This window comes from Trachurus japonicus, chromosome 13 (assembly GCF_045865225.1).
Source record: "Trachurus japonicus isolate A0001 chromosome 13, Traja_1.0".
In the NCBI taxonomy this organism is placed as follows: Eukaryota; Metazoa; Chordata; class Actinopteri; order Carangiformes; family Carangidae; genus Trachurus; species Trachurus japonicus.
The window spans coordinates 36,105,328-36,129,020 of NC_140919.1; the positions used below are offsets into that span (position 1 = coordinate 36,105,328).

The window sequence follows — 23,693 nt, forward strand, 5'->3', positions numbered from 1 at the left end:
TGGCAGTAGTGGTTACATGCTGCTATTCCGAAATGCTGCTATTTAGACATTGACCTCTAATTGTCGGACTAGCGGCATTAACATTATTTTTCAAGCGTCCCACTATTTCAATTTTTTTATTTCATTGTCGGAGTAGCAGCACTTTACCATTTTTCAAGCATTCCGCTTTTACGACATTGATTGGTTAATTGATTGATTATGTTTGTTGCAAAGGTAAGTGTCATATTACGGGCAGTGGAGCATGTGAGGTGTGGATATCAGGAGGAGTCGGTTTTGCAAGTAAAAAAAAAAAAAAAAAAGGCTTCATTTCTCATATGTTAACAATTCTAAAATCAGGGGAAAGGGGGGGGTGGAATAAAGTTAACTGACGAAAGTGGCTGTCTCTCAGTGGCGTCATCCAGGTGCTGAGCATCAGGCCCTAAGCCCAGAGCCCAGATGCTCACAGCTGCAGCTTCTCCGTAGCGCTGTCCGTGGTGCTGAAGGTGACAGGTTAATTTGACAAACAAACTGCAACATAGCATGGCTATAGCGCTAGTGGTCCAGGTTGTTTGGAGAGCTCTCCCTGGTGCTGATTGCCCGCGGCGGATGCATTTCCTACACGACGATGGGTCGCGACCGGCTCTGGGTCAGCTTGGAAAGGCTCGAGGCGAAGGAGACTCACGGCTATGTGTTTGCCAATATCTTCTCTTTTTGCCACCGGCTTTCCTGTTTGTTTGTATCACAATCCTAAGCACTGTCATAAATGGGAGGACTAAATTGTACACAAACAGGAAAGCCGGTGGTAAAAAGAAAATAAAGAGGCAAACACATAAACCTTGAGTCAACAATCTTTTTTTTTTTTTTGTACCGCAACATAGGGTTCACGTCATAACGTCTGTATTTCGACCATTAAAACCTATAGACCATAGTTCTGTTTGTTTATTATGTTAAGCCCCCCACCCCCAAACAAAATGAAATATTTCTGATTATGATTAATAAATAAAAAATGTCTTCAGCATATAGGCCTACAGAAAAAGGAGGAAGACATATGAGTTTAGACATGACACTATTGCGATAGTACTACAGTACTAAAGTACTACATTTACATACTACATACTACAAGTAGCCTACTACATTTGTCATTATGAAGTTGGCTACTGTGTGTGTCGGTTTTGTGTGTGACTTGATAGTTTAGTTGTTGAGATTAAGAACATCACTCCCTCATCAAACCGGTGATAGGCATGCTGAAAAGAAAAAAAAAGAGCGAGAGACGCGCCTGGGTATCGCAACTCAAAAAAAAAAAAGATTGACGTGTTGGAATAGCGGTACTAAAAAGTGTCGGAATACCGGCATTTCTGGATAGAGACATGTCGGGATAGCGGCATGTCTAAATAGAGACATGTCGGGATAGCGGCATGTCTAAATAGAGACATGTCGGGATAGCGGGTGGACCCCGGCAGTAGCATGAAAAGTGAAGCTTCATGTGTGTAACTTATTGGACAGAAGAGCAGCACCTCGGAGCTCTGTATGTACAGAAATCACCACATTTACATCAATAAATGAATGTTTTACAATGAACACATCAGTCTGCATTAAATTGTATTATTATTATTATTTTATTTTATTTTTTATTACGTTATATAATATGGTTACGGTACACGGCAAAGACTGAGGTTGAAGGACAGCTTCTTTTGCTGTAGATGAGCCCTGACTTCCTTGGACATCCATGGTTTGTTATTGGGGTACACTCTGATGGTTTTAGTGGGAATAATCATATTCTCACAAAAAGTCACATGAGAACAAATCACATTGGTGAGTTCATCAATGTCTGTGCAGGAGTCTTTGAACATCTTCCAATCGGTGCAGTCAAAGCACCCTTGGAGACAAGAAGTTGATTCCTCAGGCCAGATTTGGACCTCTTTGGTCTGTTTTTTTTTTTTTTTTCACTTTTTAGTACAGTTTTATATGCAGGAAGAAGGAGTGGTCAGTAGAACCTTAGGGGAGGATTGATTTATAAGCTCCCTTAACTGTACCCTAGCAGAGGTCTAATGTCTTGTCCTTCCTAGTTGTGCAAGTAACATACTGATAAAAAATTCTTTTAGGACTTTTTCAGTGACACAACTGAAATCACCTAGTATAAAATGTGGTGCTTCAGGTGAAATGGACTGCAATTTCTGCGCTACATCACATGAAAGATAAAACAGCATATTAAAAAGTGGAACAACAACAACAACAATAATAACAAAACGTACAAAGTATACAGTAGATAAAGTTCATTTGCTTTTTCCATTTCATTTAACACCTGCATACTCTCTCTCTTAGAATTCATGTCCATAGCTTCTTTCATAGTGTCCCACAGTTTGGAATTTTTGTTTGGTACGCAGACTATGTTGTTCTTGTGCTTCCTTCAACAACAGTAGATGTTAATCACGTTATTGTGATTTATGGGTATGTCTTTTTCATTAAAGATGAGGAGGAGATCAGAGAGCCTCTCTTCTTTGCAAAGGCTTCTGATTTCTCACCAGCTTTAGCTTGGAGAAAGACCTCTCTACTGTTGCAGTGGGCACTGGAACCGTGGCATATATTCTCATCAGTAGCTATTTCCTCCAGTGCTAGGAAGATGTCCTGTCCACTTTTGTCTCTTAGAGTTGTTAACATCCCCTTCAGTGTGAGAGTGTCCTGGAAAGAAGCATGGAAAACCTTGAGTGCTGTCTTCAGCTTCTCTTCTTCTCCTCCATAGAATTTACACAGCGTGTGAATAGCTTCAGCAGAGTCAGGACCCATGGCATCTTTAGTGCACTGAGTACTTTGGAGGACTGTGGCCCAATCCAAATTCTCCTCCCTTAACCATACCCCTTGGTTTCAAGTGCACTCGCTAGATAGATTCCCCTCAATGACGAAGGGATACTGTTGAGGGGTAGGGAATTTTACCTGCCAATTGGGACACCACTTCATGCAATTCAACATAACAGAGTCTTCACCTAGATAAATTAGTCCTCTAACACATCCTACAGTTTAAAAGCAGCTCGGGTTTAAGTGTTGGGAGTCACTGACAGGATGACAGTAACAGCTGTAATCTTGTCCCTCTGCACAATAACAGTGAGCCTGTCTGCCACTCTGCAGGTACCGCGGCCACACTGTGTGTTACAGGTCAGTGTCCGTGGAGCAGACGGTTTTGGGGAGCTGGTTGTTGATCCATTTTGACATCAATTTGTTTTGATCATATCCGCTATCCGCCAGCACGTTGAGGGAGGTTTGTTTTGCCACTCAGTCCGAACGGAAGGTTGAGTTGAGTTGAGTTGAGTTGAGATTACTTTATTTATCCCATAGGGCAATTCTGTTTCTACAACTGACCGCCACACCATAATCACATACACAGGCATACATACAATTGAGGAGGAAGTGCAAGGACAGTGCAAATTTGCAAGTTTGAGATCAAGTAAGATAAAATACAAAAATGTAATAAATACATGAAAGAGCAATATACGTAAAAAACACATTGTCAAGGGGCGTTGCAGAGGGCAACGTGACGTAAACGCATACTCTCTATATGCTGTCGTGAGGCCGCTTCATTGATTGCTTGTCCAGCTGCATCAGGTCCAGGCTTCAACACCGGATTGGACCAGGTCGGGTCTTTGAGAACCGTAGCATTTTAGGGGGATTACGGGTACGCAATATTCTGGTATTACACATGGCGGCTGGACGCTATGTAAATCTATGCCTTGGAACAACCCAATCTCGAGAAACTCGGCAGAGCAAAGCCAGCTTGACGTTGTACAGCGCTTGTGGGACTTCCACAACAGGTAAACAGCGGCAACAGGTACATTGTCAGCCGTGCTGGACCAATACAAACAGGAAGAAAAAAGTGACTCAGAGCAAGGTGAAATTTACTGAAATCGCTTGAATGCCGTCATCAGAGCAATCTGTTGAATTGTTCCAAAGTGACGAGCGACTGCAGCTGAGTGACAGAGAGATTTTTTTGGAGCGACAGCAACAAAAATAAAACGTCCGGTGTGAACGCACCTTTACCGATTTATTTATTGATTTCTTTTTATTCCTAGGTAATGAGTCTTCATAGTTCTTGTCATCTTCTAATTTTTATTCTCCATGGTGACCTACAGTAGGGTTGTTCAAGTGTTCACTTTGCATTCTAGTATTTTTTAGGTCAAAAATATGAAGTCACTTTCAAAAGCTAAAAAAAAAACCAAAACACCCTCAGTTCATTTATTTCCCTTTTGTTTGTGTTAAAGGTTTGGTATAAATTGTGATAATTTACAAAAAAAATATCAAAAATCAAGAGGTGAAGAGCATGACTTAATTATTTTAGAGTTGCAATCAAGCAACAGACTTGAATATGAGATGAGTGCACATGCGCAACATCTTGTCCTCTCTCCTGTGCCTTTGCTTTGCATTGTCATGACGTGATCACTCACATGACCTATGAGATCCAATAGCAAGTACTGCAGTTTATATAGTCCACTTCACAGGCTGCACTCGGAGAGCCATTGTTCCCAACAGAGACAGACACAGTCTTTATGGGGTCAGCATTGAAACTGCACTCAACCCTTGCTGGGGCTTTTCTCTGGCTGCTTGTTTGGACCTTATTTAGCCTTCTCTTCCCAGTGTTTTCTGTTGTTCCTAGAGTTGTGACTGAAATAAGAGAGGAAAGTTTGGAGGGAGGTATGGTGAAAAAAAAAGATTGTTCAACAGGAAGACTGAATAGTTCAGGGATACGGAGAGTGAGTGTGCTTGATACTGGTTTACCTCAGTGTGTGAAACTGGTGGATAGTGAGACTGTGGCCCTGCAGACAGATGGGGATATTGTTATTGGAGGGCTTTTCCCTCTGCATTATGTAGCCCCAAAGCCATTTCACAGCTACTCCAGCAAACCCCAGCTCACATCTTGCAGCGGGTGAGTGTGAGGAAATAATTTTCTCTTGCAGTGGTTAGTTGTCACTGTTTACATGTTCTGATTTATGCTATTTTATGATGTTGTGTTTTCTGAGTCATGATGAATTGCAAAGACTGAATTGAGCTGTATTTCATTCTCTGTAGCTTTGACCACAGAGCTTTCCGCTGGATGATGACTATGGTGTTTGCAGTGGAGGAAATTAATCATAATTCAAACCTGTTACCAGGTATTAAACTCGGCTACCGGATCATGGACAGCTGTGACCATGTCCATACCAGCATGCAAGCTCTTTTTTCTTTAATCAACCTCTCCAAAGCTGTGACAAAACAAACTGAAAACAGGTTCAATATAACACCTGAGGCTTTCCTCTCATGCCTTACTGGTTCTCCTTTGACTGCTGTGATTGGCCTTGCATCCTCTTCCCCTACAAGAGCTGTAGCTCACACTCTTGGCCCTTTCAGCATCCCACTGGTAAGACTGCAGAGGCAGGATTGTACACAGTACTTTATTTTAACTGTCCTGAGCAGCAACATTTGAAAATGGTCAATAATATTTTAGGTAAAGTAACTTTATCTCCCTCTAGGTGAGTTATTTTGCCACTTGTACCTGTCTGACTGACAAACATGTTTACCCATCATTCTTGCGGACCGTTCCGAGTGATCTCTTTCAAGTTAGAGGCCTTGTCCAGCTGGTTACCTTCTTAGACTGGCTGTGGGTGGGAACAATAGGGACCACGGTGAGATGGAAGGTTTTTTTTCTTTATACTCCAACATTAGAGTCAAACACACCAATGTGATTTAAACGTTTTTTTCTTATTCCAGGATGACTACAGCCAGTATGGCATCCAAGCTTTTTCTAATCAGTTTAGACAGCAAGGGGGGTGTGTGGCATTTCACCTGACTATCCCCAAATCACCCACTGCAGCTCAGATACAAGAAATGGCGGACAGGCTGCAAAGTTCAACTGCACAGGTCGTGGTGGTCTTTGCCACTGAGGGACAACTCTTGAAATTTCTCTTAGAGGTAATCACTCTACATCTCAGTTGATGTCATTGTGCATTGTTTTACCTGATAATTAGGACTGTCAAATAAACAGTTGATCATCACATTTTGCAATGTCTGCCTCTCCAGCTGGCTCAGAGAAATGTGACAGGGATCCAGTGGGTCGCTAGTGAAGCCTGGGTGACTGCCAGCCTGCTGACCTCACCCAGCTTCCACTCTATCTTAGAGGGCACGTTGGGTTTCTCCTTCCCTGGAGTCAAAATCCCCGGCCTGAAGGAGTTTCTGCTGAATGTCCGTCCCTCCCCTGAACCAGGGATGCAATTTTTTAACATGTTCTGGGAAGAGCTCTTTGACTGTAAGCTGAATTTTGTAAGAGACAAGTCCAAAGACAATAAAGCACATACTGTGGATAACCTGATGGGATCTGATGGGTTTGGTTACAAACCAAACTCTCAAAATAGTTCTGGGTCCTTCACTGGGTCTAAAGCAAGACAAAAAAGCACATTTAGAGGACCTGACAATGAAAAGCGTGTATGTACAGGTTCAGAGGATCTGAGGCACACTGACAGCAGTTACACTGATGTATCTCAGGTCCGAATATCCTACAATGTGTACAAAGCTGTGTATGCCATCGCCCATGCGCTGCACAAGTTGCTGAACTGTGATTCGGCAGAATTTAACATGGGAATATGTGAGAAACATAAATCATTTACATCTGTGCAGGTAAAGGAGGTAAACACAACAAAACACATGAATCAATATTTGTGAGACGATTTAATTTGAAGTTTATGTGTGATTCTTTTCACTCGTTGTTCTCTACTCTTTGTTTTTTCTCTCTCTCACTCAGTTGCTGGATCATCTGAGAACAGTTAATTTCACCAACCATTTTGGAGAGAAGGTATATTTTGACTCCAACGGAGAGCCGGTCCCTCTTTACGACATCATTAACTGGCAGAAGGACAACAAGGGTGAAATTAGGTAGAGCAATTTACTTGAACACAACTGTCAGTTACAGTAACTGTGATTAAGATGCTATATTTATGTTTTTTGTGGCTAGGTTAGCAATCATGTAAGTTGAGAAACTGTTATATACTGGTAAATTGTTTGGTGTGACTGCATTTATACTGTGTTTAGATTTATAAAAGTAGGAAGCTATGATGGTTCGGCTCCACTGGGACAACAGTTGCAGATGGAACAGAGCTCCATTGTATGGACCAAAGGAAAGTCACAGGTGGGTCATGTGTCCCTTAACAGTTTCATAAACACAGGCAGAAAATGATTTAAGCTTCTTTATGTGATTCAAAAATGTAAAAATGAACTTATCTACATGATCAAAAATGTGGCCCTTTTTCTTTTAGAGAAATTACTTTGTTTCAGAGAGTGTTGTACAGAAAGAGATCTAACTTTGTTATTCCAAACCATTATCTGGTCTTTGTTCAGGTGCCTGTATCTCAGTGTAGTGCTCCATGCCCCTCCGGCAGCAGACAGGCCAGACGTCCAAGAGAGCCTCACTGCTGCTTTGACTGTTTGCCCTGTGCTGATGGAGAAATAAGCAACCAGACAGGTAGGTTCATATATTATATCACTTCTGCAAGAAACAGAGGGCCATTACGGCTGTAGAATTACAACTGTGTGGGCTTACACATTATATTTCTGCTGTATGTGTCCCTAAAGGTTCCACTGAGTGCACAAAATGTCCCGAGTTTTACTGGTCAGACAAAGAGAAGGTGAAATGCATCGCTGGGGTTGAGGAATTCCTCTCTTTCTCTGACACCATGGGCATCATCCTGGTCATTCTCACCTTGCTGGGTGTCGTCCTGACAACCATTATCACCGGCGTCTTTCATCGTTTCCGCTCTACACCCATTGTCAAGGCTAACAACTCAGAAATAAGTTTCTTACTTCTCCTGTCCCTCAAGCTTTGCTTTTTGTGTTCCCTGGTGTTCATTGGCCGACCGTCAGTGTGGACATGCAGACTCCGCCAGGCAGCATTTGGAATCAGCTTTGTCCTCTGTCTGTCCTGCCTCCTTGTTAAGACTATTGTAGTTCTGTTGGCCTTCCAGGCAAATGTACCTGGTCCCAGGGCTCTGAAGCTGTTTGGGCCATCTGAACAGAGGACTCTCATCCTCTGCACTACAGCTCCTCAGGTTGGAGGGTTTCATTAATTTTATCTTCAGGTGGTGATCATTCAAGAGTTTGTATGTATATTCTTTAAAATCTACTTTTTTCTTATGTTGCCGCAGGTTTGTCTCTGTGCAGGCTGGCTCTTGGGGGCACCTCCTTTACCATTCAGGAACCCAACCTATCAGGCTACAACTGGAAAAGTAAGTACAGATTATGATGTCACACATAGCCATTTTTTGAAGATGCCAAACACAAAAAAGAAGAAAGAGGTTATGCATTGATTGATCTGTTGTGGACTTGATCAGATTGTTGTGGAGTGTAAAGAGCCATGGCCTCCTGGATTTTATCTGGTCCTTGGGTACATCGGTCTCCTGGCCTTCCTCTGCCTCCTACTGGCGTTCCTTGGACGCAAGCTACCTGATACCTTCAATGAGGCGAAACTCATCACTTTCAGTATGTTGATCTTCTGGGCTGTGTGGATCTCTTTCATCCCAGCTTATGTTAGCTCTCCTGGGAAGTTTACTGTGGCTGTGGAAATATTTGCTATATTAGCCTCCAGTTTTGGACTGTTAGTGTGTATTTTTGTGCCGAAATGTTACATTATTTTACTGCGACCTGAGAGAAACGTTAAGAAAGGGATGACTGGAAAATATCCCAGATGAACCTTACACAAAGCAAAGACAATTTGAAATCATGAAAATAACTTTTTACAGTACTTAAGTTGAAGTTTGAATATTTTAATGTGAAACTAAATAAAATGCCATATGAAATGTATTTGAGTGTTTTGACATTAAACATGCTTGGGCCTGACTGCAAATTTGTTTTTGTGAAGGCAGGTGGCAGGAGCTGTGCTTTGTGACACAATAGCAAGAGTTGGCAGAGTGAAAGCAGAGTGAGGGTCATATGTTCAGCCCCTGAAATGAATACAGAAACATATGATACAACAATTTAGTTTAAGAGTACACATGGTTCCTTTGCTATATTCATTTGAGGGTCTCATTTAACACATGAGGGCATGACCTCAAGATGAAGGTAATAACCTGACCGAGGGTGAAATTAGTTCAACCTTAGCATTCTGAGGACTTTTCTTCCAATCCAACAAACAAAAACAAAAACTTCAATGTCTAAAGCTTTTAATAGTCTCAAAGGAGAATGCCTTGGAGTTGATTGTGATTATTAGTACATATTTGTCCTTACCGAAACAGCACCTCACACAACAACATCTTGAGTCCATGAAGCACTCCACCCACATGTTTTGAATAAGGACTGAATTTGAATTTTTTTTTTATAATTTATTTTTTTTATAATCAACTACTGTATAATAACAGCCCCAGACATTGGAATTTCCCAAACCTATCAATTCACCATAATGGAGAACACATTTACGTCTTTAGAACTTGTGTAATAGGTATTTCAGAGCTGTACTGATCAGCACACAGTGTGATCTGATTTTGATGCAGCTTTCTTTTTTTTTAAATTCTATATTACCATGTCATGCCCCCCTGATCCTTCCTCCTTGTGTATTTTGTACTCAGGTTACAGTCTAACAGTTTTGTTTGTTAATTTATGGAAATCTATAACAATTAAGTAATTACTGAAAATCAGCACGCATATTCATCATTAGTTCCCTAAGGCCTGACCATGTTAAAACACATAAGCACACCATATTTTGTGTCCTTTGGGACAATTTAAACCCCAAAATGAACCAAAACCAAAATATAATCATATTCTTTTCCTTGTACATCGTGCATTTGCAAGGCTGACCTATCAGTAACAATAACTGTCACTGCCAATTCACCAATGTGAAATACATCAACATTTGAGTGGATTATCATTACATAACATTGAACATTGAGTACACTTTTCAAACATTAGATTACAGGACATAGGCACTTGATAAATGTAAGGCAAAGCATACATTGCTTGCACACTACTACATCTGTTACAACTATATAAGTTCTTTTATTTTCCCATTAGATGCTGTTTTGTATTCTTTTCTGGCTTCAGTAAAATAATGTAACACTTTGGGGCAAACAGGCAGAACAACAAGCCAAAGCTGGAAGCAAGAATAGCAAATGACTCTACTGCATCTGCATAATTTCCCGGGGCGCTGATGTAAGCAGGGATGAATGCCAGCCACACAGCACAGAAGATCAGCATGCTAAAAGTGATGAACTTGGCCTCATTGAAGTTTCCTGGCAACTTGCGAGCTAGAAAAGCCAGTACAAAGCACAGACAGGCCTGAAGACCAATATATCCTAGAACACACCAAAACGCCAGGCTGGAGCCCACGCTGCACTCCAGTATGATCTTTGAGCGCTGGTATTGTGTATTTCGTGATGGATAAGGGGGCGCATCAATGAGCCAGGCAGCACAGATGACCACCTGAACCAGAGTGCAGCTGAAAATGATGCCCCGCTGCTGCTTGATTCCAAGCCATTTCATGATATTGTCACCTGGCCTGGTGGCAGTGAAAGCAGCCAACACCACCAGAGTCTTCCCCAGGATGCAGGAGATACAAAGTGAAAATGTGATGCTGAAGGCAGTGTGGCGCAGCATACAGGACCAAGATGTTGGCTTTCCAATGAAAATCAAACAACATAGGAAGCACAGAGTCAGTGCCAACAGGATGAAGAAGCTGAGCTCAGAGTTATTCACACGGACAATGGCCGTATTTCTGTGATAGAAGAAGACTGCGAAGACAGCTAAAGTGAGGCAGGCACCCAGCACAGATATCACTGTCAGGACTATACCCAAGGTGTCAAAGGTCAAGTACTCCACTTTCTTGGGGATGCAGGCTGTTCTGTTCTCGTTTGACCAGAAATCCTTGGGACAAAATGTGCACTCTATTGAGTCTAAAGTGAAGAGGGTCACAGAAAAGTTTACAAATTTAAAAATATTACTATTCAAATATTACCTGATTGTAACAGAATATTAGATTTTAATTGTTGTAATTTGTATTGTTGGGTTTACACATACTTGTCTTATTGCTAATTTTGCCACTGTCACATGGTACACAGTCAAAGCAGCAGACAGGCTCCCCACGACGGACAGCCTTCCGGGTCCCTGGAAGACAGCTGGCACTGCATACAGACACCGGCACCTATAGGGATCACAGAGGTGGTTCACATTCATTTCACACTCATTTCTAAAGTCTGAAATGAGTGCGCTGAGGCTCTTTGCCATATAGGCCCTTACAGTAAGTTACTTAAAAGGAAAATGCGAAGTTGGAAAATGCAGAAACACTAAAAGTTTTATTAAAAATAAGGTATCATCTATTACGTATTGCATCATATCATACTGTATCGTATTGTATTGAGTGAAATGTGAGAACTGCACTGTTTAACACCGCTATAAATCAAATGTTTTTTTATGTAACACTGATTGAGCATAGTTATTTTACTGATAGTGATATGCTTGTTATAATAAAAAAGAAAATCATTAGTCAGAAATGTGTTTCTTCAGCAAAAGTTGGATTAGCTATATTTTTGTACACTAAACACTCAGTTATTGTCCATAAGCTATATAAGAATGTGTAGAGCTATACATTGTGTTTGACGGTAGGTGTATGAGCACTATATAGGATGCACTTAGCATCATACAGAAACTATTCCTCTACAGGGAATACAGTGGTAGGGATCAAATCACCTGGTATGTCATACTTTTTGGCAGGCTTCTATCTCTATTGTTGACTGTATGAATGCAATGTCAAATCCAGCTCATCCTGCCCACCTGACTTACCTCCACCTCAACCTACAGAACTTCAACAGTTGGCATCTGATGAAGGTAAAAAGGTGTGAGCAGCTTGCCTCACTCTGATGCCCCGCCCACATTATCCTGTCCTCCTGGATCACCAGCTCCTCGCCGACAGGCTTGGTACCATCAAACAACCCAACGTTGATAAATTCAATGTTGCCGCCCGTGCCTCTCTGCCAGTTGATGATATCATAATAGGGTATGGATTCACCCTTAAGATCAAAGTCCACCTCCTCTCCATCAATGTTAAATGTCACTTCCTGGAGGTAGTGTTGGAGCTTGAAAACCAACAGATAATAAGAAACACTATAGAATTCCTCAAACAAAGCTTTCAGTGTGTTACTGTTGCATAAAAAATGTATACCTGCCAGGGGTGTATGTTGTTGCTTTGAGCACATGTGTTGTTTTGGAAAGGCCCACTGCCTGATTGACAGAGAAGGAGGTTGTGCAGGGAATGAGCTACCGCATATACAGCCTTATAGACATTATAGGCCACTCTAGGGCTGGAGGTATTCATATAGGCTGCATGCTGTTCCAAGAGGGACTCCTGCCCTGAGCAGGGCGGCAGCTCGGAGCTAGAGGATGGAGAGGGACTGCAACCATACAGAGCCTCCCACAGCTCTTGCACCAGAGGATTATCGGGATACCTCTTAGGGTTTACTGTCTGCAGGTAGTCACTGAGTTCAGAGATATGACCTTTTCTGATGCCAAACCCAATGGTGCCCCCCAGGTATGGGTAATACTCGCTCCCTGTAAAGACAGATGATGTGACCCAGGCCTCACTGGCCACCCATTGGATTCCAGTAATGTTCTGCATCATGTAGTCTCTCAAGAAAGGAGTCATCTCCCCCTCAGCTGAAAATACCACCACCACTTTTGCAGAAGAGCTACGCATTACCTTCACAGATGAGGGAGGAGGGGAGGGAATTACAATCAGGGGAGACAGCAAAAAGTCAACAGTATAAAACTATGCAACAGTAAGGAAGCCTCAGAGGTAAATAATGCGAAATAATTAAGTTCTTATAGGCAGGACTTTGACATTTTAAGAAGTAGTGAAACTCAAAGTAATTCTGAAATAGATACTTTTACTAGCAGTATCAGTGCTACCTTCTCTTGTTACTGTGATTTCAGTACAATGACATTACTATTAAAGGGTCTCAAAGTGAAATAAAAACTAATGTTGAAAAAGTTAATTCAACATAATTACCTGCATGATCTCTAGTGCCCTCTTTCGGTTGTAGAGCAGAGGAATCATTTCTTGATAGGCCACACACACTTTAGTACTCTGCAATTCTCTTATTAAACCTTGCACAGCAAAGCGGCCGTATTCATGGTCACCTCGCACCAGCCCCACCCAGGTCCAGTTAAAACGCACTAACATCTGTGCAATGGCCTTCACCTGGGTTCAACAGAAAAACACAGTTTCATAGCACAGACCCAAAAATATTTTAATGTGTTCAAGTATTTGTTCAACACTTGATTCTGTACAGTCCTGCAAGGTTACATGAACAGATAGCCTACTCATATTACTTTTTAAAATTATTATAAATTCATCAGTCATTGCTTTTAGGACTGCTGTTGTGATTAGCTGTTTATTTAGCATGGATAGGGGAGACCACATTCTTCCTTATGTAGTAGTAGTGGTAGTTACTGTAAGATAAACAAAGCAATGCTCTCAGTAAAATGTAATTTTTAATACACTACACTTACACAGAAAGGTTATAAAGTCCTTCTAAATCTGAGATCAAGTTTACCTGATAGTCATCATTAGGGATTAATCTGAAGAAGGTGGGATATTTTCTTCTGTCAGTCAAACATGCACATGAAGAAAAGTAGCTGATCTGTGTAACACACAGCACAGAGCACAATTGCAGCGATCACAGAGTAACATGTTTTCTGGTGATTACAGACAAAAAGAGTCACTGTTACCATTGGGATTCTGAATGGCTGTAGGATTCTGGACACCACTATAGACTGAGCAGATCCAGACTCCCCGATCACAGCGAGGAGTGGAGAGGCACCACTGCACATGGGAGAGTCATCCTCACTCAGCCCATTCAACACAGCCAGAGCAGCCCTCTGTCCAGTCAGGGGATATGCACATGAATCAAAGATGTTGTACCCAAGGGTGTAATTGGGCAATAACTCTGGGCTATGGTTTACCTCCTCCACTGCCAGCCTCATAGTCTGAACCCAGCGGAAAGCCCTGGGATCAAATCTGTTGCCCAGTAGAGACAGATACACATGTCACACACACATTAAACACAACAAGAGCAACACGAGTGAAGAAAAGATAAAACAGAAAGAGATGATGATTTGAGGTTTTGCATTTATCTTGGTATTTGTGTGGTGTTTTTTTTCCCTCTTGGTCCATATTTGTTTTATCCTAAACCAGATCAGGACAACACTAAATGTTTCTTAATTATCATGTTAAACACATCCTGTATATTCCATTCTATGGAAGAAGTTTTTTTATGTCTCTGCCATGGATGTAAATATAATTCAACAAGAAATAATAAATTGAATACTTCTGCTGTGACTTTCAGTCCACATTAGGTAAACTCACCCATTGCACTTCACTGGTGGAGGTCTGTACGTACAGTTGAGGTCTGGCATCTCCTGGTTATAGTGAAGGGGAAAGATCCCCCCAATAACATAGTCACCGTTGACCACAAAGCTGGGCTGAAAGCTGTTTTGAAGAGTGCACAATTTGTCTGCCAATGGGACTGGAGTGTCGATGCTAGAAATTTGGGTATAAGTCAAAGGGAAGATACTGACAGAGTAAAGCAAGGTAAATAAGAAAAGTGGAGTCATAATGTTACACATTCCAAAGAGAGAGAGAGAGGGAGAGAGAGAGAATAATTAGGCGAGTTATATACACTACTCGATCTACATATTCTTGCATCTTATTAATGACAGTGTCCCTGGATTGGACATCAGCAGCCCCACCTAAATTTTCTGAAATAGTTTGATGCAAATTGAGTAAAAAGAGAACATGATGTAACAGTGTTAAAATGTGTCTGGGACATCCTTTTTTCAGATGTCGTTTATTAACATACTAACAAATAAAACATTTATTTTTTTTTTTTGCAAAACAGATGTGCAAGTCAATAGCAAACTGCAGAAAAAAAATTTGTCATGTTGTGATATACATAAAACTGCATTGAAATCACACACACACACACACACACACACACACACACACACACACACACACACACACACACACACACACACAGTACACACAGTACACACAGAGCAACAGAGAGAGGTAGGTGGGAGGGGCAAGGGCTTTCCGGGGGACACCAAAAACAACACACATCCATACAGAAAAATGACATGTGTGTGTGGAAAACCGAGTGAATACGAGTAGGCTATGGACGACTGCAGTCGATGTCTGACAGGTGCGGACAGAGGAGAAGAAGTACACTCCCTGTGCGACCAGCGAAGCGCCTCGCTCCCGCGGTCCGAGCTGTCCCTCTTTCCCTCTCTAGTTCGTCACGTCTTTTACCGTATGCTTTTACGTCGTGTAAAAAAAAGAAAAGAAAAGTAACGAGCCTGTTTTACAATGTAAGGAGTAGAAAGTACATATTTTTGAGTATAAATGTAGGGAGTAAAAGTAAAAAGTCGTCAGAAAAATAAATAGGCTACTCAAGTAAAGTACAGATACCTGAAAAATCTACTTAAGTGCAGTAACAAAGTATTTGTACTTCGTTACTTGCCACCTCTGTTTAAATCCTACCTCGCAGATAGATCCTTCTTTGTGCAATTAGGGCAGTTTTCCTCCTCAGTGGCCCCTCTGACCTGCGGGGTCCCCCAGGGGTCAGTTATAGGCCCGTTACTGTTTTCCCTCTATATGCTACCCCTGGGGTCGATATTTATGAAACATGGCATCCCTTTCCATTGCTTTGCTGACGACGTGCAGGTGTACCTACCAGTAAAGGCCCCCTCCAAGGAATCCCTCCATGCAGTGTTAAATTGCATGACGGACATTAAAACATGGATGGACCTTAACTTCTTAAAATTAAATGAAAACAAAACAGAGATTGTGCTATTTGGTCACCCTGACCTGGTCCAGGTCCTTGCCAGCTCCCTTGGCCCACTAGCACCTTACATAGGTTCCCAGGCCAGAAACTCAATGTCACATTTTATTCTAGCCTTGTCCCATAGCTTCACCCCATACTGGATTTAAGGGCTTCAAACGGGTACCTGAAAGTACTCAAATTCCACATTCCACAACAGATGTTTTGCAAGGCGTCAGACAAGACGACTGGTTTACAACCATAGATCAGAAAGACGCATATTTACATGTTCCCATTGTCCCCCATCACAGACAGTTTCTCCGCTTTGCCTTCGAGGGGAGGGCCTACCAGTTCCACATGCTGCCATTTGGAATCTCACTGGCACCCAGGATATTCACAAGATTTGTGCCAGCAACACTGGCTCCGCTGCAGAGCAAAGGTATGGACATTTTCCCCTACCTCGACGATTGGTTAATTTGCTCCCAGTCGCAAGTAGATGTAGCGCTGCTATTGTCCCATATCACCAGGCTAGGGCTCACAGTGAACTACGCCAAGAGCTCCCTAGCACCCAGCCAGCAAACCATTTTTATTTTTTATATTTTATTTTCTGCAGCCCTGTCTTGATGAGGGCCTTGCGGCTTCCACCATCAAGGTGTATATTGCTGCCATATCTGCCTTGCACGGCAGAGTAGACAGGGTAACAGTTGGGTCCCATTACCATTGCCCTCTTGAGACTTGTCTCTGGTGCTGAGGACATTGTGCCAGCCTCTGTTCAAACCACTGGGGGGTTCTGAAGTGAAGTGGTTGTCGGTAAAAACAGTGTTTCCTTTGGTGATGGCATCGGCTTAATGTGTGGGTGAGTTACACGCGTTGTCTATTAGCCAGGAGTGCCTGCACTGGAGTCCCGATGGTACTGGCATGATCTTGTGGCCTAATCAGGCATTTTTGCCCAAGACGTCTTACATAAACCAGCCTCTAAACCTTGCAGCTTTTGAACCCTCTGCTCAGGGGCCTGAGCAGGGACAAGTTGATATTCTATTGTGCCCAGTTTGGGCACTGAGGATGTACATCCAGGTGACTGCTGCATTCCGGCAGTCTGATTCATTGTTCGTCTGTCACACAGGCCATAGGCAGGGCCCTCCTTTGTCCAAGCAGCGGTTGTCACAGTGGACTGTGGAGGCCATCAGTTATGCCTACAGTGACAGTGGCCTACCAGCCCCTTCTCACCTTCGAGCACACTCTACTAGGAATATGTCGACATTGTGGCCAGCCTTACGAGGACTTCCGCTCTCAGACATCTACACTGCTGCATCCTGGGTATTGACTTGCACATTTGTGAGGTTTTATAGGGTCAACGTGGCCATACAAAACTCCTTGGCCACAGCTACCCTTTCTCACTCTTCCTAACCTTCCTGAAGGGGTCAGTAGTTCTTCCTCGTGACACTGTTGGTATTAGTCATCCAGTTGCTTAAAGCACCGCCTCCGGTGGTCAGTAGAAATGGAATAGAATGATGGTTAGGTCTGTAACTGTGGTTCTAATTTCAGATGACCGCCAGAGCTTGGCAGTCAAAGATTGCCAAGGGGTTACTTCCGGGGTGAGCGTGCCTTAAGTACCAGGGCGGAGGCATATGTCACCCCTGTCACAGGTGACTTTGTTGTTATAGACACTCGACCTGCACATGCATGTGATGTCAGGTGCTTAAAGCACTGCTTCTGGCAGTCATCCGAAATTCATAGAACCGCGGTTACAGACGTAACCATCGTTTTATAGCACAGAATATGCAAAACATGGAAATGTTAACAAGAGTTGACAAAGGCAGCTTCTGGTGGGAGGGGGAAGTGCAACAGGTAAAGATAATGACATCTAAATAAAAGTTAAATGAATTGAGTCAATTTGTTTCAATTAACTTGTTAATTCAATTTTAAATTTAATTCAGTACAATTTGAATAAAGTCATCAAAAATGAAAGGACATGGAAAATCATACAATATATTTTTTGTTTTGTTTTGTTTATTTAGATATCAATAAATCAATAGTAATGAACATTTATTTAATGTATACACTATTCAACTCATATTCTCATTCGAGTTGAATATGAAACATGTGGTAACACCTTTAATGATGTCACATGTACTGTCTCTGGGCAGTCCCTTCAGATTTATGGGTGCCAACTACAGTATATAAATCAGGCTCGTCATGAAATATTTTAATAATTTGCATGTAAACAGGAAGGGCAACTGCTCTTGTTTATTCTGCCTTTTGTTATTCAACACAATTGAGCTAGAGCTTTCCTTCTGACCTTGGCCAACCATGGCATTATGGGCTGCTCATATTTTTATGTTTCTTTCTGTCTTTAGGGGCACAGCTAGCTCATCTGCTGCTCTGGATAACTGTGTTTTCTTGGGGGAAGAGGAAAAAAACAGTTTGTATGAAGATGGAGATGTAGTTATCGGAGGCTTATTTCCTCTACACTACAGCCCTGTGTTTTCTCTTAAAACATACAAAACAAAACCAGCCCCTAATATGTATAAGTAGTAAGTGTTTTTATTTGGTAGTATATGGCTTGTGTAGATTTCAATTGTTTGCATTGTTGGTGTGGTTATTTTAATGTATGTATACTGTATGTGTTTGTGCTTTGTCATCAACTGCTTTTCACTTCTTTATAGTTTCAGTGCTCGTGCTTTGCGCTGGATTCAGACCATGATTTTCACAATCAAGGAGATCAATCAGCGTGGAGACCTCCTGCCACAGTTCAAACTGGGTTTCCATATCCGTGACAGCTGTGATGACATACCTGTGTCTCTGAAAGCACTGCTCCTGTTGGTGAACGGCCAGCCAGAGAAAGGCATCAGAGCACAGCAAAGGAACAGGGATGAAGATGTAGAAAGAAATGTAAATGGATTTAATTTAGGCTGTTCTGCTGTGCACAGGACTGTGTCCTCAGTTGTCATAGGAGATGCAGGCTCAGGGGTTTCTATGGCTCTGTTGAGAAGCCTAGGTTCTTTCCACATCCCGCTGGTAAGAGCGCCTGATCTGTGCAATTTTGTTATTAATAATGTGTATTTAACCATCCCATCCTGTTGTGGTCTTATATTCATGGGTGGCATAGGGTTACCAAACTGTTGCTGTTCTCTCTAAAATACAATTTTTCATAGGACCAAGAAAACCTGCTCCATTTTAGATTTGTGATCAAAATTGTAATTCTTTAAAGTTATTATTTCAGTAATCCTACTGAATCACAAATATGCTATTTAATGACACAACTCTTTTTTTCTTTTCTATTTTTTTTTTTTTTTTTTTTTTTACAATAAGACACTTCAAATGTTCACTTTACATTATTAAGTTTGCACAATGTTAACTGTTGTTTGTTGTAATACCAGGTGAGCTATTTTGCATCCTGCAGCTGTCTGAGTAATCAAAGGGAGTTCCCCACTTTCATGCGCACAATGCCGAGTGATGCTTTCCAGATCAGAGCCCTAGCCCGGCTGGTCCGCTATTTTGGCTGGACCTGGGTGGGACTCATTGGCGTGGAATCTGATTATGCTCGCTTTGCCATCCAGCTCTTCCTCCAGGAATCAGTGCAGTACGGTGTGTGTGCTGCATACACTCACTTCTACCCTGTAGCCCTGAGTCAGCCAGCACTAGATGAGCTTCTGGATGTTGTTCAGGTATCTCTGTCACTACGGATTTATTATACAAAAATAAACCCAGAAATGTGACCTACAATTCTGAATATGTGCCCCTAATCCTGAAAATGTTATTATGTTTCTTTAATTGTATTAATGTAGTATTTACTTCTCTAGCAAAAGACAATAACATCAATTAAAATCAGATAAAGCATACACATTGCCAGTGAAATATGGTTTTAGTCACTGAAAATCTATTTTTCTAAATACTGCCCACTGTTGTATTAACTGTGATTGATTTCCCCTTGTTCATGTTTCTTGCTGTATATATATATATTCTATATATATATATATATATATATATATATATATGGTGCAGTATTTTATAGTTGAATCTATATTATGAGTACTCAACAACACAACCAACCATCATGTAATAAAGGTCTCCAAATCTTCTTGACCAAATCGTTTAACCTTTATTTAAATTTTTCAGATGGCATCATCAAAGGTCATCATTAACTTTTCTGGCGAGTCAGAGATGCAGGGAATTCTCAGAGAGATCAGGCGTCGGAATATAACTGACCTGCAGTGGATCGCCAGTGAGGCCTGGGCCACTGCCACCATGCTCTGGGAAAAGTTTGGTGATCTCTTGACTGGAACACTAGGATTTGCCATCCGGAGAGCTGATGTGATTCCAGGGCTGGAACAACATCTCACCAGTGTCACACCATCCAATATTCATCTATCTGCTTTCTTGGCAGAATTTTGGGAGGAGACGTTTAACTGTCGACTGAATGGGTCAGTGAACAGCCACTACCATGGGGTCGAAACCTACCTGGACAGATTGCCATGCAAAGGGACAGAGAATTTAGATGATGTGTACTCTCCTTATTCTGATGTGACACAGTTACGAGTGTCCTATAATGTCTATAAGGCCGTTTATCTGGTGGCCCATGCCTTGCAAGATATGAGTAACTGCAAAGCTGGAAATGGCCCTTTTCTTAACAGCACCTGTGCAGACCCTAAAAAAGTGAAACCATGGCAGGTAAGAAAAACTCCAGGCAAAATATTATTTTATTGTAAAATCCTTAACAAAAAAAAGTCTGAGAAAGAGGTAAAATACACTATATATTTTTTTTTTAGATAACCAGGGTCTCTTCTTCCCTCAGCTCATCCACTACATGAAGCTTGCCAATTTTTCTGCACTGGGTGCAAAGGTCAACTTTGACCAAAACGGTGACCCTATTGCTTATTATGACCTAATGAACTGGCAGAGGAGTCCTGATGGCTCCCTACATTTAGTTAAAGTAGGTTTCTATGATGCCTCATCACCTGCTGGACACAGCCTGGTCATTAACGATTCAATGATACAGTGGCCTGTTGGGAAACAGGTGTGTTCACTGCAAACAGGCTTGAGACCATGTTCACCTCTTAGACTACTTTATGTTCTGTTGATTAACACATCAGCTAGTTTGTTCTCATTCATGTGCAATGTACTTTATTGTTAAAAAAAAAAGCAGAAGACATGTCTCTTTTCAAGCTCATATGCATTCCATATATTCAATAGTAACCAAAATGGCGATACCAAATTGCACATTTTCCCCTTGGAGAGTAAATATGTGAATGGTTAATACCTAAGATGATAACAGAGTTATGTTCTTTGAGTATAATTTGAATAAATTAATGGAATAATGCAAAATATATTTGTAATACAGCTCTAAATCTTATGAACATTTGTACAAAAAAGTAATTCAATGTTTACAGGAAAAACCATGCATTGTTATGTTATTAGATATTGTTTAATGTCAGCTATGGTTTTCCTTGTTGATCATCTATACTAATACTGTCTTAACCATACTTGTTGTAATGACCTGTTGTTATCTTTTTAGTGATGTGTTAGGGTTAGTATTCAGCTTCAGCTGTAACACACCTCTTTGGTTTACACTGAATTTAGATTTCAAATGTCTTTTCACCTTTTAGTCAGAGACTGTAGTACAGAATGAACTGTAGGGATATTCTCTGAGTGGCTGACCTTTGCCTCTTAGGCTTCCCGATCTGTATGCAGTGATAGCTGCCCTCCAGGTTCCCGCATCGCCAGGAGAAAGGGGGAACCCATCTGTTGTTTCGATTGTGTCCCCTGTGCTGAGGGAGAAGTCAGCAACAAGACTGGTGCGTTCTGTCTATTATCACCTTCTCGCCCTCACCCTCTCAATCAAAATATTAAATCAGGTTCTCTAAACTAAAGAAAATCCTCTTCTCTCTCCATCTGCAGATTCTTTAGAGTGCTTCCGCTGCTCAGAAGACACATGGCCAAATGAAGCAAGAGACAGATGCATCCCAAAGACCACTGAGTACCTATCTTACCATGAGTTAATGGGTGTGGTGCTTTGTGTTGTATCTATTCTCGGAGCTTGTATTTCTCTCTCCATCCTCGCCATATTCTTCACATGTAAAGATACACCCCTGGTGAGGGCCAACAACATGGATCTGAGCCTTCTCCTCTTGGTGTTCCTTGCCGTCTGTTTCCTTATTGCTCTGTTGTTCATTGGCAAGCCTTCAGATTGGCTTTGCCGAATCAGGTACCCAGCATTTGGGATCAGTTTTGCCCTCTGCATTTCATGCCTCTTGGCTAAGACAGCAGTGGTCCTAATGGCTTTTAGGGCCACATTGCCAGGAAGTAATATCATGAAGTGGTTTGGACCCAACCAGCAGAGAGCCAGTGTGCTTGTAGGAACAGCTGTACAGGTAGAAAACCTTTTTAAAAGCCATCTTTCTAGACATATCTTCTTAACAGTGTTCAGTAAAAGCCTGCTGTTTTCCCCTCTGCTCAGGTAATCATATGTCTCATCTGGCTGCTCACCAGCCCACCTTATGCCAACAACAACACAGATTACCACAGTGCTATCATCATCATCGAGTGTGTTACTGGTTCAGATGTTGGCTTCTGGTGTGTTCTCGGATACATTGGCATCCTGGCCTGCATGTGTCTCCTCATGGCTTTTCTTGCTCGCAAGCTCCCTGACAATTTTAACGAGGCCAAGTTCATCACCTTCAGCATTCTGATATTCTTTGCAGTGTGGATCACTTTTATCCCAGTTTATGTGAGCACAGCTGGAAAGTACACAGTGGCTGTTCATATTTTTGCTATTTTGGCATCTGCATTTGGACTTCTGTTTTGCATTTTTGCTCCCAAGTGCTATATTATCATTCTGAAACCGGAAAAAAACAGCAAGAAAAAAATGATGCAAAGGTGAAAACAGCACATACACTGTGTACAGTATGTGTTGACAAAAAAGGTAACATACTGTGCATTGGGGGAGTGTTTACTCATTCACCTCTTTAATGTTTTCACATTTTAAAGTATTGCAACCTTGTTCTAAAAAACAAAGAAAAACAAAAATGTTTCATGTGTTCTACACTTTGCTTGGACTGGTCTGAACACTTTCCTATTGCACTGTATGCAAGAAAGCCACATGGATGAAATGTAGACTTAAAATGCAATAAAATGTTTTGTTAAAAACACATATCTCTAAGATGATTGTGATTTTATTATGTCGCTATCATTTTCCGTTAAGGGAATAGACACAAAAGAGTACGACAATACCCCCGCGGCAATGCCGCCAAACTCAGAGGGTCAAGCAGCCGCTGCTCTGTGATTGACAGGCAGTGCGTGTAACGGATGTGCACTCACTCCACCCATAAATGACGTGCTAACCAACCTGCCGAGCAGTTGTCAACCTCTTGGCGAAGAGGTTAGCATCGTCGCCTCCAGTGCGGGAGGTCGTGGGATCGAACCCCACCTAGGGCAGGCCGTGAGAAACACAACGCAGAGGGCCAGATATGACATCGGCTACAGTGGTGGCGTGACCCGGATGCCCTGGGTGGAGTGAGTTCAGCAGGGGTGAGTGTAACGGATGTGCACTCACTCCACCCATAAAAGACATGCTAACCAACCCGCTAAGTGGTTGTCAACCTCTTGGCGAAGAGGTTAGCATCGTCGCCTCCGGTGCGGGAGGTCGTGAGATCGAATCCCACGGTTACATGCTGCTATTCCGACATGCCGCTATTTCGACATTGACTTCTAATTGACGGAATAGCGGCATTAACCGTCCCACTATTTCAACATTTTTTTTTTTCATTGTCGGAGTAGCTGGCACTTTACTATTTTTCAAACATTCCGCTTTTCCGACATTGATTGATTACGTTGTTGTCAGACGTGTCCTTCTGATTTTTTTTTTTTTTTTTTTGCATCCGAGATACTGTTTCTCATACA

The 23,693-nt window shown here is 41.9% G+C and overlaps 4 protein-coding genes across 4 annotated transcripts; 3 read left to right on the top strand and 1 right to left on the bottom strand.

The window, feature by feature from the left end:
• Positions 1 to 604: 604 nt before the first annotated feature.
• Positions 605 to 8,678, top strand: olfcu1 (olfactory receptor C family, u1). Its single transcript, XM_085796704.1, has 13 exons — positions 605 to 625; positions 4,749 to 4,891; positions 5,035 to 5,362; positions 5,475 to 5,627; positions 5,713 to 5,913; positions 6,022 to 6,272; positions 6,393 to 6,615; positions 6,740 to 6,870; positions 7,027 to 7,123; positions 7,333 to 7,456; positions 7,567 to 8,039; positions 8,136 to 8,216; positions 8,322 to 8,678. Exons 1-13 carry the CDS (start codon positions 605 to 607, stop codon positions 8,676 to 8,678), a joined length of 2,583 nt encoding a protein of 860 aa, XP_085652830.1.
• A 1,300-nt stretch (positions 8,679 to 9,978) lies between these two features.
• olfcv3 (olfactory receptor C family, v3) lies at positions 9,979 to 17,092 on the bottom strand. The gene is made up of 10 exons (XM_085796705.1): positions 17,022 to 17,092; positions 14,339 to 14,512; positions 13,702 to 13,990; positions 13,527 to 13,613; positions 12,980 to 13,171; positions 12,401 to 12,670; positions 12,137 to 12,340; positions 11,844 to 12,050; positions 10,996 to 11,119; positions 9,979 to 10,871 (listed from the first exon to the last, which is right to left on the bottom strand). The coding sequence occupies exons 1-10, from the start codon at positions 17,090 to 17,092 to the stop codon at positions 9,979 to 9,981; spliced, it is 2,511 nt and encodes an 836-aa protein (XP_085652831.1).
• Positions 17,093 to 19,913: 2,821 nt separating this feature from the next.
• LOC146976470 (extracellular calcium-sensing receptor-like) lies at positions 19,914 to 20,567 on the top strand. Its single transcript, XM_085796706.1, has one exon. It carries the CDS (start codon positions 19,914 to 19,916, stop codon positions 20,565 to 20,567), a length of 654 nt encoding a protein of 217 aa, XP_085652832.1.
• Positions 20,568 to 20,682: 115 nt separating this feature from the next.
• Positions 20,683 to 22,674, top strand: LOC146976471 (extracellular calcium-sensing receptor-like). Its single transcript, XM_085796707.1, has 4 exons — positions 20,683 to 20,811; positions 21,466 to 21,589; positions 21,693 to 22,165; positions 22,252 to 22,674. Exons 1-4 carry the CDS (start codon positions 20,683 to 20,685, stop codon positions 22,672 to 22,674), a joined length of 1,149 nt encoding a protein of 382 aa, XP_085652833.1.
• The last annotated feature ends 1,019 nt before the right edge of the window (positions 22,675 to 23,693 follow it).

What these genes read in the sequence shown, in the direction of transcription:
- olfcu1 (XM_085796704.1), top strand. Translation starts at nt 605, where the DNA reads ATGGGTCGCGACCGGCTCTGG. An exon ending in CAGCTCACATCTTGCAGCGG is followed by an intron (nt 4,892 to 5,034) that starts GTGAGTGTGAGG and finishes CATTCTCTGTAG; the next exon opens with CTTTGACCACAGAGCTTTCC. An exon ending in GACAACAAGGGTGAAATTAG is followed by an intron (nt 6,871 to 7,026) that starts GTAGAGCAATTT and finishes TACTGTGTTTAG; the next exon opens with ATTTATAAAAGTAGGAAGCT.
- olfcv3 (XM_085796705.1), bottom strand. Translation starts at nt 17,092, where the DNA reads ATGTCTGAGAGCGGAAGTCCTCGTAAGGCTGGCCACAATGTCGACATA. An exon ending in GGGCACTAGAGATCATGCAG is followed by an intron (nt 12,671 to 12,979) that starts GTAATTATGTTG and finishes TCATCTGTGAAG; the next exon opens with GTAATGCGTAGCTCTTCTGC. An exon ending in AGGAGGACAGGATAATGTGG is followed by an intron (nt 11,120 to 11,843) that starts GCGGGGCATCAG and finishes TGATCCCTATAG; the next exon opens with GTGCCGGTGTCTGTATGCAG.
- LOC146976470 (XM_085796706.1), top strand. Translation starts at nt 19,914, where the DNA reads ATGGCATCATCAAAGGTCATCATTAACTTTTCTGGCGAGTCAGAGATG.
- LOC146976471 (XM_085796707.1), top strand. Translation starts at nt 20,683, where the DNA reads ATGAACTGGCAGAGGAGTCCTGATGGCTCCCTACATTTAGTTAAAGTA. An exon ending in AGAAGTCAGCAACAAGACTG is followed by an intron (nt 21,590 to 21,692) that starts GTGCGTTCTGTC and finishes CTCCATCTGCAG; the next exon opens with ATTCTTTAGAGTGCTTCCGC. An exon ending in TTGTAGGAACAGCTGTACAG is followed by an intron (nt 22,166 to 22,251) that starts GTAGAAAACCTT and finishes CCCTCTGCTCAG; the next exon opens with GTAATCATATGTCTCATCTG.